General features: G+C 51.3%; 1 protein-coding gene across 2 annotated transcripts in view; it reads left to right on the top strand.

The window, feature by feature from the left end:
• PHF2 (PHD finger protein 2) overlaps positions 1–13,253 on the top strand; it is an 86,731-nt gene that overhangs the window by 32,679 nt on the left and 40,799 nt on the right. For both annotated transcript variants that reach the window (XM_064291050.1, XM_064291049.1), the window contains exon 2: positions 11,276–11,361. In XM_064291050.1, coding sequence (XP_064147120.1) covers positions 11,276–11,361 — 86 coding nt within the window. The remainder of the gene's footprint in view (positions 1–11,275; positions 11,362–13,253) is intronic.

Below are 13,253 nucleotides of genomic sequence, written 5' to 3'. Positions count from 1 at the left end.
TTTTGGTTCGGGGCCTAGTGAATGCTAATTTGTCACCTTCGCCCTTGAAGGGAGGGTGGGGTTATGGATTGGTGAGGGAGACTCCTGTTTCCTTACTCAGAGCCCAGGCTTGTCAGGTGAGCTTCTCCGTCATCTCCTGGTTGGAATTTCACTGAGTGCACAGTCCTTTGAAGGCCTGGCTTCATGTGTATGTGGGTTGGGGGTGCACGTTATCACTCTCTCTTTTTCTGACCCTAGGGCTCTGAGGCTAGCCACAGCCTCATCTGCCCTGCCTGTTGCTCCTGTTTTCAGCACCATCTTTGTTTTCTATCTCAGGGGCTCCCCTTTCCTTCTGAGCTCTCAGCTGTATATGTAACTGAATGTCTTGAGTCTCTGTAGTGGGTGTGTGTGCCCGGCTGGAGGGAGCAGGCCCTGGTTAGACCTGGGTAGTGGGTTGCCTCCTCCCTCCGTGCTCCAAGCTTTGTGTTGTAGCCCGCCCTCCTCGACTGGGCTTGATCAGGCCCACACAGCCTTTGGGCGGCAGAGTCCAACCCAGAGCTGTCTGAGCACAGCTCCACCTGCTCTAGCACTGTCACGAGGCCTTGGTGCCTGAGAAGCCTGCCTGGGATGGGCCCTCTCCCTGCTCTGCAGACCCCAGGAGCCCTCCCCATGCCAGCTGAGGGGCCAGGCTTCTAGTGAGCCACCTAGCCCTTCAGCCAGGGCTCATCCCTTAGTTCATTTGTTCCTTGACAAGGTCTTTTAGGTATTTAACACTGAGGACCAAGCAATGGCAGGATTTTAAAAAGTTTGGTTAAGGTTGTGTGTTAACTTGGCTGGGCTATGATTCTCAGTGGTTTGACATTTATGTAATAATGTAGTTTGGCAGTTATGTAATGGTGTAATTTAGCAGTTATGTAATGATATAGTCATCTGCCATGATGTAATCTGATGTGATCAGCCAATCAGTTTTAGGGGGAGGTTCCTCAGGAGTGTGGCCTGCATCTAATGTGTATATATGGATGCTCTGGCAAAGCTCTCTGGCTTGCTTGCTGTGGATCCTGCATCCACCTCATCATCATCTGACCTCTGGTTCTTGAGGCTTGAGCCAGCAGGCCTGCCATTTTGTCTGCTGGTCTTGGGATTCGTCAGCCTCCGCAGCCTGTGAGCCAGTAGCCTGCCATTTATCTGCTGATCTTGGGTTCATCCGCTCCTGCAGCTACATGAGTCAGGAGAAGTCTCTAGCCAGATGCCTGACCAGCAGACTTGGAATTTGCCAGCCTCTACAACTGCATGAGCCAAATCCTTGAGATAAATCTCTCTTTCTATGTATATACACACACACGCTTCACTGGATTTGTTTCTCTAGAGAAGCCAGCCTAAGACAGGCACTGATGACTAAACCAGCTTTGCAGCATTGTCCTAGTAAGTTAATCCTCAGCAGCATCTCCACCCACATCCTACCATCCTAACCCCGCTCCTTTTAGCTCCTCCAGCCCCTTTCGGCCTGAACGGAGAGGATGTGCTATTTTTACATGAAGCTATACGTAACGTGCTGTACGCGTGTCCTCATAATTTCACCTGCCTCAGATTTCTCGGGGTCATGGCCCTCCTTGCTGTGGGGCACCAAGAGCATTGGGAATAACATTTCCCGAAACATGGCTGCGCAGAAAAAAACTTCTTTTTATCTTCTTTTGAATCTCGTCTTTGGGACCGACTCCCAGGTGTGAGATTCTTTGGTCAAAAGATAAAAAGTATAGGTGTATGGCTCATTTGTTGTGATATTACCCCCAAAGGCCCCCTGAGGCATGGCTCTGGCACTGTCACAGGCTGGTGGGGCTGGTGAGGGATAGGAACTTTCTAGTTCACCTAGTGCCTAAGGCTGGAGCCCTGCGAGAGCCTCAGGACCCTGTCGGGGTCGTGGGGCGGGGGCGGGGGAGTGATGAGGGGGTGAATGCCTGCTGTTGGGTGCCGAGGGCCAACAGAATTCCCTGGGCTGGCGAGGGTGCAATTGCGGGCAGCAGAGAAGGGAATGGACACCCAGGCCTGGTGGATAACCACGCAGGGGCCTTGTGTCCCTGAGATTCTGTGTCAGTGTGCCACATAGGACAGGAGGGGCAAGACCCAGCCCTAGCTGCCTCCTCTCAGTGCTCCTGGTCCAGGAAACCCCCCACCCCGACCCTGAGGGCCCTGGCCAGTGAGTGTCCATGGAGGGAAGACATGGTTGGCCCTAAGAAGAGCTGGCATTTCTAACAGCAGACATAGTCATGCCATGGGCCCCCTAGAAGTACTTCTTGTGCTGGACCCTCACTGCCCACACAGCGGGGGGCCAGGAGACCCTCATTGGGCAGCCCCTCCTCTGGGGGGGTTCTGGCCCAAGGAAGCAGATGCTGGAGCCCAGGGAGGCATGGTGGAGAGGGACCTTAAAGTTCAGAAGGTCTCTCTAAGGTCAGGTACACAGATGGTGTGGGGGGGTGCACCAGTTAGTGGTAGTGAGGACAGGGGGCCTGGATCCCCAGGATCACATATGAGGCTGGTGCTTCATACCTGGGCCCATGGTGCTGGAGAGGGAAAGAGGCCTTCCTTTTACATTTGGAGAGATAGCAATTCCTTATATTTTTATAGGATTTTAAAATTAAAGAGTGTGCTTCATAGTCCCATGGCCCAGTTTGTTCCTGATTCTAGTCCTTGCCCATTTGCCTGCTCGCTGTTCACTTGTTTTAAGTAGCACCCGAGATGGAATCATGTGTGCTAAGTTTTCAGTTAGCGCTCCTGTCCTGGGACTTTCCCACTTTGGTGGGTTTGTTCCCTTGCGTCCCAGCGTTTCCTCCAGGTGGCCAGTGCCAGCGCCACACGCTTCTCCAGGATCTTTCCATGAGGAAGCACACGGACACTGCACAGGGCTTTTTCTTTGTGATTTGTTGTTTTCAAAATTTGGGGTCGAAAACATCTCTCTGTTGTTTGCTTTTCCTGTTTACGACTGTGTCGTGATCATCCCTCTAGGCGTGTGGGTACAGCTCTGGTACCTGTGCCCCACAACATTTTGTTGTGAAAATGGTGACACACACAGCAAACCTGAAAGAATTCTGCAGCCAACGCCTGTGCCACCACCTAGGTTCTGCCACACACGTTTCACTCCGCTTGCCTCATTTTTGATACATTTCAAAGTAAGTTGCAGACTTAAGTCTGTTTCTCCCTAAATCATTTAATGGAATGCATTCTTATATCTCATACTACGATGTTGAACAATTTATTCAGTCACCTACTACTGCTAGTATTTAGACTGTTTCCGGTTTTGCTGCTACAAAGAAAGCTCAATTCAGCATCCGGGTACATGACTCTACATGCTGCAGCTTTTCTTCCTATTAGATTCCTGGAATGGATTTCTGGGCTCAAAGATAAATATGTATTTTAAATTTTAATGATATTTCCAGGCTTATACATTCCCATGAACCAGCTACGATGTTTGTTACTTTTTTCCCTGATTGTAAAAGTAGTTCATACACATTTTAGACATTTGGGAAGTGCAGAAAATAATTTTAAGAACAATAAAACTATCCCCTTGTGCACCATCCAGAGGTGACACGACGTTGGAGTGTGTTGGCATTCTTCCTGCCAGTCCTTTCCCTGTGGATGCTGACATGTGCTGTGGGTGCTGTTTTCCGCACCATAACATGAACACATCCTGTGTCAGCGTGTGCTTGGGTGTGAAACACTCCACTGGGCGGCGTCTAGTTCCCTAGCGCTGCTGCAACACATAGACCTCGACAGCATGGCGTTAAACCTGCTGCCATGGAGCAGGTTCCGGCTCATAGCGACCCTGTAGGACAGAGTAGAACTGCCCCATAGGGTTTCCAAAGCAGTAAATCTTTACGCAAGCAAACTGCCACGTCTTTCTCCCCGGAGCAGCTGGTGGGTTCGCACTGCTGAATGCTTTAACCGCTACACCACCAGGGCTCCTTGGATGGCTTCAAAGAACAGAAATTAATTTTTTCAGGTTTCTAGAGGCGAAAAGTCCAAATCAGGGTCTCAGCCACATATATTCCTTCTTTGTTGGTTGTCGTTTGGTGCCATTGAGTCGGAATGAAATGTTGCCGGTTCCTGTGCCATCTTCATGATTGTTGCTGTGTTTGAGTCCATTGTTGTGACTTTTGTGTCCATTCATGTCATTGAAGGTTTCCCTTGTTTTTGCTGACCCTTTACCGAGCATGAGTCCTTTCCTAGAGATTGGTCTTTCCTAATGACTTCTCTGAAGTAAGTGAGCGGAAGTCCTGCCATGCTGGCTTCTAAGGAGCGTTCTGGTTGTGTTTCTTCTGCTCCTGGGCATTCCTTAGTTCCTTGGAGATCTTCACGTGTATCCATCTGCCCCGTGTGTGTGTGTGTGTGTGTATTTTGGGGTCTATTCTGGTCTTTTAATAATTCAGAAGTGATTAGGTTTAGGACCCATCCCACATTGGTATGACCTCAACTTACTGATTTTACATTATATTATGTAAGTTAAGCTGCTGTGCCCAAGGCCAATTGATTTAATCTTGTGATTAAATAATAAAACAGCATATAGCCAAGATTTCAATACATATTTTGAGGGTACACAATTTGGTCCATTTCAGGTGGCTACTTTACTGAACAACTCCATGTTTTTGGGGTACTTTGGTTTGGGTTTCTTAGTGTTTGCAGTCTCTTCTGGCCCTGAGAGGCGACCGTGCAGGTTTTCCTGTTGTAGTTTGAACACTAGGAGGCAGAGGGAGGCACAGGGGGCAGCAGCAGGCTGGCCTCCTCCTTCCTTGCCGTTTGGATGCTATGGGCCTGGACTGGACCTGGACCCTCTTGCAGAGGCTCTGGAGTCTTCTAGGACTGGTGTGGTCCCCAAGTGCTAAGTGCCTTTCTGTCAGGATGTCCAGACCCCAGGCCCATGGGAAGGCCAGAGGGGAGGTGGGAGGGGCTGCTTCTCCAGACATTACCTCCACAATCAGGTCATACAGGAATGCTGAAGGACTCAAGAGGAGGAGCTCAGCCCCCATGGGCTGTAATGTGGAGGGGCTCAAGTGGCTGGTGGGGGCTGCCTCCTCTGGGGAGGGCACCTCCAGGGCAGTGGGCATGCAGGCCAGGTGACTTGGGGCACAGAGGTATACACTGTCTGCTGGCCAGCCCCATCAGGCTCTTGGGCCTGTTTGTTGGACCCAGTGTGTTCGTTCACATAGGGTTTTTAAATACAGTTTGCAATTAGTTGCAATATATAGAAATCAGCAGATTTCACATAAAATGTGCATTCCCAGCTTTTCTTGAAAGTCCCGAAGATCTGACAATAACAAGTACACACCTCATAAAGTGTGTTCCTCGGGTGCTGTTCTGGCCCAGTTGCTGCCCCCTTGTCCTGTCTCTCACAGCCCTGGCCCACCTCCACCCTGCCAAGAGTGAGCGCATGATTGCTGGGCAGGGGGGCCACACCTCTGGTTTCTTACTCTGCCCACACCCTGCCCTGCAGGCTGCATGTTGGTGATGCCTGTGCATAGGCCGTCTATACTATTTTGTAAGATCCTGGAAGACCCTTCAGATCCCATGTGGTGTGGAGAGGTGATGAGTCTTTGGGTGACTTTGGGGTCCTTGTAGTTTAGGCTCGAAGTCTCCTTAGGTAGTTTCAGAAGATGAGTCATCTGGGTGCCAAGGCTGACCTTTCCTGCACCGTTGAGACCTGCATGCTTAGTGCAATGCTCAGTAATCGTGTGTCATGTTATTCACTGCATGGGTGTCATGAGCAGTCATGCTCCGTAAGGTTTTCTTGGCTCTAATCTTAATGGAAGAAGATTGCAAGGCCTTTCTTCCACGGTACTGCTGGGTGGGTTCGAGCCACAAACCTTTAGGTTAGCAGTTGAGTTCGAACTGTTTGTGCTACCCAGGGACCTTAGCAATGTGTACACGTAGGAAAAAATTCAACAGCCAAACATTTGACTCCAGTACAAATCTATTCCCCTCCCACTGGCCCACAGTCACCAGTCCTTTTCAGAGGTGGCCACTGGGAGCAGGGTCCTATGTGTCCTTCGAGAGCTGTCTGATCACATAGGAACATAGTTGTGGGTGTACACCCTACACTGTTCTGCCACCTGTGGTCTTTTGTGGACAATAGTACTTCTTGGCACTCCAAAGTACTTCACTAGTCTCCTGCTGATGGACACTTACCAAAAACCCAAATCCGTTGCCGCTGAGTCAATTCCAACTCGTGGCAACCCTATAGGACTGGGTAGAACTGCCCCATAGGGTTTCCAAGGCTGTAATCTTTACAGGAGCAGACTGCCATGTCTTCCTCCTGTGGTGGACACTTTGCTGCTGCATTCAGCACCCTGTGCACACATGTGCTAATATCCCTGTCAGCAGGGCTCAGAAGAGAACACTACACAAAGGTGTGTGCATTTAAATGTCAGTAGCTGCCACCCAAAGGGTTGTACCCATGTATGTCTCCACCAGGACTGTATGAGGAAGCTGGTTTGTGCGCAGCGTCTCCAACACTAATGCTCTTCACACTCTGGCCCTCGCCAGTCTGATAGGTGGGCAGTCTTACTGCAGGTTTACTTTACATTTCTCTCGTCATAAGTGGTGTTGAACCTCTTTTTGTATGTTTAAGGGTCATTTGCATATCCTTTTCTGTAAACAGTTTACTTAAACTCATGGTTTAAATTACTTGTCAAACAGACCTTTTTTTCCCCCCTACAAAAAAAAGCCTTATTGTTTAATATGCTCTTAGTGTACACTCAGGAAGAGAGTGAGGTTTCCCTCAGGCGTATGCGACTCGTCTGAAAGAAGTAGTTTATTTTGGTATTGATGCTTTTTGGATTCATGGTACAACTATTCCATTATTCTGAATCATTTTGAATTTTGTGTTCACGAGGTAGGCTGTGGTGAGCCCACCACAAGCCGCGGGGAAGTGGAGCTTCCCCTAAGGAGGGCGACAGCCTGCACCCTGCTTACCCCCCTGCACAACAGCAGGAGTGCTGTTGTTCTTAGAAGTAAGATTTTAACAAGATAATCTTTGGAAATGTATTATCCCAACCAAGTCCACATGAGAAGCTTCAGACACGGGGCCCAGTGGTCACCGGGTCTCGCCCTTCCGTTTCTGCTTGGCTCCCCTTCGCCCACGTCATGTCTTCATCGAGGTTATCATGTGGGCCAGCGGTGGTGGCAGGGAATCAAGGGCTTTCCCTGCCCTGGAATGGCAACGGCTGGGGGAGTGGCTGGTGCTAGGACCTGTAGGTGCCCTGGCCATAGAGTTTTAGGGCTGCCGGGGACTTTGGGGATGTGCTGGTCAGAGCACTTGGTTTTTGAGCTGATGAACATGAGTCTTGTAAAAGATAAGTGATGCCCCCCCACTGTCTAGTGATTTCCTGCTCGTTGTGTCGCGGTTTCCTTTAAGACTACTTCAAGCAAATATATTCCAGACATGCGATTAGAAGTGAATTCCTGAGTAAGTGTGTCGGAGTCAGCACCCTAAGGGCGGACCCTGTGGTCAGGTGCAGAGCATGTCGACAGGAACGCAAGTTGGGGGCTTTTGCCACACATTTACTCCGGTTTTCTAGAACGGATTCTGTCATCCCCTAGTTGAAGTTACAGCCCCTGCTTGGTATGGAAACCCTGGGGAGAGTGAGGGGGGCTTTCAGCTCCTCCTGACTCCCCGGGGCTTCAGCAGGCACTTACCTATAGTTCCTGCTTTACCTGAAACATGCCCTGCTATGGCATGTCCCTAACGTGGCTTGTCTTCAGACACAGGTGGAGCCCTGAAGGTTCAGAGACAGAAGTCTGGTGGCAAGGTGAAATCATCATTTCCAAGGCCTTTCCAGAAGTCTCTAGGGACTGATCTGGAGTGATTGCCAGAATGTATTGTGAAGTGAGAAACCTAATGTTCGAACTGATCGTGGCAGGACAGTCCCCGGATGCAAGGCTGTGGGTCAGGGACAACGGGAGCAGTGACCCCTTTTGGAGTCACTTCTTAGTACCCAGTGGCAGAGTGCTCTGGTGGGCATATCTTACCCCAGAGACCAGAGTCAGCACAGCCGACCAAGGGCTCCAACACCTGTGCCACCTGACAGGTGGACAGACGCATGGGAGGACATGCATTACCCTTGATATATACACACAGGAAGACATTCAACAGCACCTGAATCTGCCTGAGGGAGCCCAGACAGACTGGCATTGGCCCAGTACAAGTCCCTCGCTGGAGCCTCCATGCCAGTGCACGAGAGACAGAGGAGCCAGAGACCTGGCCACTGAGCTGCGTGCGATCCTGGATCAAATATGAAAACAGCTGTAGACGCCATCATTGGGACAACCAGGGACACCTGAATATGTGTATTTGTATACTCGTTGGAGAATACATTTCATGAGTGCCCATGCCGTTGGGTGTTGGTATTGTGGTTACAATGGAGAATGCCCTTGTTCTCAGGAGATGCAGGCTGCTGTGTTAGGGGAAGGGTCTCAATGTCTGTAACTCATTTACACGTTTCAGAAAAACAGAGAGAGAGGTAAAACAAATAAGGCAAAAGATTAACAACTGTAGAATCTGCATGAAATGAATAGAGGTGGTCATTTTACTAGTCTTTCAACATTTGTGTAGGTTTTTAAATTTTCAAAATAAAAAGCTGATGGGGAGTGCCCTCCCAGGTGATGGTGGCAGTGAGCAGCTTTGGTTGTCCAGCATAATGTTTTCAAGGTTCATCCATGTTGTAACATGTATCAGAACTTCTTTTCTCTTTGTAGATGGATAATATCCTGTTCTATGCATACGCCACCTTTTGTTTATCCATATGTCTGTTGATGGACACTTGGGTTGTGTCTACCTTTTGGCTCTTGTGAATAATGTGAACCTTGGTGTACGAGTATCTGTTGGATTCCCTGCTTTCAAGTCTCTTGGGTGTATACCTAGAAGTGGAGTTGCTGGGTCATAGGGTAATTCTGTGTTTAACTTTCTGAGGTACCATCAAACTGGTTTCCATAGAGACTGCACCATTTTTCAGTCCCACCAGCAGTGGATAAAGATTCCAAGTTCTCCACATCATCACTGTAACTTGTTATTTTCTGTTTTCCTGGTGATAACTATCCCAGTGCGCATGGAGTGATGTCTCATTGTGGTTTTGATTTGCATTTTTTTTTTTTTGTGAGCCGGAGCTGACTTGACCCCTAATGAGTTTGGTTTTGGAAACCATGCTGGCATAGTGGTTAAGTGCTACGGCTGCTGACCAAAAGGCCAGCAGTTCAAATCCACCAGGCACTCCTTGGAAACTCTACAGGGTAGTTCTACTCTGTCCCGTAGGGTCGCTATGAGTCGGAATCAACTTGATGGCAACGGGTTTGGTTTTGGGTTATAATGACCAGTGGTCCCTATTTGGCACAAATGATTAAGCGCTTGGATACTAACCAAAAGGTTGACAGATCAAATCTACACAGAGGCACCTTGGAAAGAAGGCCTGGGGCTCACCTTCCGAAAGGTCACTACCATTGACGAGTCAGTTCTACTCTGAAACACGTGGGGTTGCCATGAGTTGGAATTGACTTAGTGGTAGCTGTGTTTTTTTTTTTTTTTAATGACTGATGATGTCAAGTATCTTTTCATGTGCTTATTGGCCATTTGTATCTTTTTGTGAAAAATATCTGTTCAAGTCCTTTGCCCATTTTTTTATTGCATTGCCTGTCTTTTTATTGCTGAGTTGTAGGAATTCTTTATATATTCTTGACCTTAGACATTATCAGATACGTGGTTCCCAAATATTTTCTCCCAATCTGTAGATCATCTTTTCACTTTGTTGATAAGGTCCTTTGATGCACAAAGGTGTTTAATTTTGACGAGGCCCCATTTATCTATCTTGTCTTCTGTTGCTTGTGCTTTGGTGTCATATCCATGAATCCACTGTTGAAAACTAGGTCTTGAAGCCTACTAATTTTTAATTGGTATGAAATCCATGTCAGCTCCCTTGAGCCCCCAAATAAGAAATAAAACAAAGGAAGGAAACTCTTACACTAAATGGACTAAAAGCGTTTGTGGAGAAGTTGATTTTTTAGTGCCCTGAGTGAAAGCACTTTGTATGCTACACATCTGAAGCTTCCAACAGCTTGCCGCCCTGGGCGCCCCAACATCAGAATTCTGGGGCTGCCCCTTGGGAAATGCCCATTGGTATTTATTGTCATTTTGCCTGCATTTGTGTGTTCATTAGGAGGCTAGACATTTCCCAGTTTGCTCACTGCATTTTCTGTTCCCGTTTCTGCCCTTTATCAGTTGTATTCTTGCCTCTTGTATAGGCCCTTTCATATGTTATAGATAGCGATTCTTCTTTCACTTTTAACAAAGAGTCAGCACACCACGCTGGACCATGATACTTTCAATGGACCGCGCTGGTTCTACAGAAGTTTCTTTAGCGCTGTGTGTCGTGTCCCTCAGGGCTTGCCCTGTCATTTCTTGCATTGATCTGGGCCTGAGAGCAACCAGTTTCTGCGTGAGGGGAGCTCTGGTCCTGTGCTCGAGTGTCTGTGCAATTTGCACAGGGCTCTGGGAACCCTGGCGTCCTCAGGGTCCTGAGTGTGTCCCCAGGGGGGCTTTGGGCCTCAGCCATGAACTTCTGAAGATGAGCCAGATGGAGCTTCGCTCCTGCAGGGCTGGCAGGTGCTCAGGCCTCCCCACTCACAGAGCAAGGGAGGGGGCTTCAGCAGAGCACATGGCTGGGAGCCGTCGGGGTGTGTGGAGGGGGCCGCACAACATGCTGGGGGTGGCAGAGGAAATCAGATGTGGCAGTTGGGAGACCCAGCTCTTCCACCCATTCGCTTTAAGGCCTTGGGCACCATCCCCTCGCTGGGCCTCACTTTCCAATCTGCAGAGGAAGGTGTAGATGGGGTGGGCTCCAAGGTTCTTTCAGTTCTGGGTTTTGTGATTTCTTCCTGTACACTCCCCTCTCCACCCCAGTTTGTGTGGTGAAAAGGTAGTGAAGACCCTCACCGAGGCGGTCCTCATGACGGCGTGTCCAGAGCCCCTGGCACCAGTCCAGCCTTGTCTCTACTGCTTCTTCTGTGGTAGCCCTGGAGCCCCAACACCTGCTCCCCACATGCTTTGCTGGGCACTCCCGGGCCCCTCTCTTCCCTGCCCGATCCTGATCTTGGGAAATCTTCTCCGTGTGGGCTCCTGGCAGCCCTTCCTGGCCCCTGCCCTCCTGTCTGTGCCTCCAGCACACGCCTTCCAGACTGAGCAGGCCCCCAGCCATGCAGATGGGAAGACTCTGAGGGTTGTGATGTGCGAGTGACGGGTCTCTGTTTCATCCCATTTCAGCTGTGTTGGGGTAGAAGAGGAGGAGGCACCAGATATCGACATATACCATTGCCCGAACTGCGAGAAAACCCACGGGAAGTCGACCTGTAAGTAAGGAGCCCCCACCACTGCCTCCTTCTCGCCCAGGCCGCCAGCAGCTCTGTGGGTGGAAGTGCCAGGTAGCAGGAGCACATCAAGGGCATTCTGCCTGGGATTCTGCCACTGGCCAGGAGGCCTGGGAGCCCCACTGACCTGGCTTGCAGTCCCTTGCGGCCCCACCAGGCGCCCTGCGTCTTCTCGTATTTGCTCTGTGATGGAGGAATTGAGGAGCTAACCAGCTTAGTTGTTAACTTCTTGATTTTCTCACCCTTAGCCAGGGCTGCAGAGCTGGAGGAGGTTGTGTGTCCAGCCAGGCCTGCATGGTGGCCTCCAGGTGCTGAACAAGGGGTCTGGTGCCCACACCTCTCAGGGCCCCTCAGGGCTGCCTGGACTCCAACGGGGCATGGGCGCGGTCCTGTCTGCCTTCCCTAGACTGCTGGGTTGAAGCTGTGGCTGGTGGGGGTAGGAGGGATGGTAGGGAGCCTCAGACTTGGGAGCTCGAGGACTCCTCCCAGCCCTGTGTGGAGCAGCTGCCCTGGCTCTGGGCAGCCAGGCCTTGTTGAGCACAGTTTGCTCTAGCTTCATCATCGAGTGGTGCTAGCCCACTCAGCCACCTGTTGGGTCGGGTCAGGGCTGGGGCTTCCTGACAGGCCTGCCAAGGAGTGAGTTCTTCAGGTGATTAATCAGAAGTGTGTCTCCTTTCTTCCTTGTGTGCCCACACCTTCCCCACATGTCTGCTAGTAGTCTGCCCCCCTGCGTGCCTCAGTTTCCCCACTATGCAACCCTGGCCTTCCAGGATAAGTCGCTTCACGCCTGGGGCATCCTTGCCCTCTGCTTGTCTCTAGCTGTGTGGCCTGGGGATGGTGCCACACCTCTGGCCTCAGTCTCTTCGCCTGTGCTTGGGAGAAGATGAAGGGATGCTGGGATGCCCTGGAAGGCAGGCCTGGTCTGGGGTGAGCACTCCTGGGTGAGGGTGGGCTGAGGGGAGAAGCCATCTGCTGGGCCCCACATCATGAGGCTGGGGCTGGGCCCTCGAAGGCTCCCAACCCCCTGCCCTTGCCCTCCACTGTGCTGTGACCGCCTGTCTCTTACAGCCTCTGCCCTACACAGTGTGTTCCTGCAGGCAGGTGCTGCCCCTGCAGTTTCAGCCACGCCCCCTGTGAGCCTCTGAGCACCTCCGCTGCACCTCTTGCGGGGGGTGAGCCCATTGCTGTGAGGGCAATAGCTCAGGGGGGACAGCTCGGCCTTTGCTTCCATGTCCTCCCTTGTGAAATGCACAGAGCACCCCTGAGCCCCAGGCCACAAGGTTGGGAGGAGTTTTGTAAACTCGGAACCTCTGTGCACACGCTCAGTCCACCAGTTCATCTGTGCGGCCTCAGTCAGCAGGAGAGGGGCAGATATTCTTGGAGACATTGGAGGGGTGCCCTCCCCATCCTCTGTCCCCTAGGCCTGCGGGGTAAGCCTCAGTGCACCAGGGACGGTCCAGCAGGCTTGCGGCCCTGGGTCTGAGCTCCTCCAGCAGGCCCCTGGGTCTGAGCTGCTCCAGCAGGCCCCGGCTGGCTGTTGCTCTGGAGCCATTCCCATTCCCCCGCCTTGCAGGCTCAGCTCAGGTGGGCCTGGCAGCCTGTGGGCCAGGAGGATGGGGTGGGTCCAGTGCCTTTGGCCCTCTGGCCTCGCCTGGCTCATGCTGGCACTGAGGGGTGGCAGTGTGATGACCTGAGCATCCCCCGCCTGGTGGTGATGGGGCTGGGTGTGCTGGTGTCCACACAGGGTGTTCTGCAACATGGTGGCCGTGACTAGGCTGAGGCTGCTCTGTGCAGGGGCAGGGTGCAGGCATGAGCCAAGGCCTTGGACATACCCCCACCCTGTGAGTGCAGGGGCAGGGTGCAGGCATGAGCCG

This window comes from Loxodonta africana, chromosome 9 (assembly GCF_030014295.1).
Source record: "Loxodonta africana isolate mLoxAfr1 chromosome 9, mLoxAfr1.hap2, whole genome shotgun sequence".
In the NCBI taxonomy this organism is placed as follows: domain Eukaryota; kingdom Metazoa; phylum Chordata; class Mammalia; order Proboscidea; family Elephantidae; genus Loxodonta; species Loxodonta africana.
Note: the sequence above shows the minus strand (reverse complement) of the source record. Positions and strands in the feature narration are given on the sequence as shown.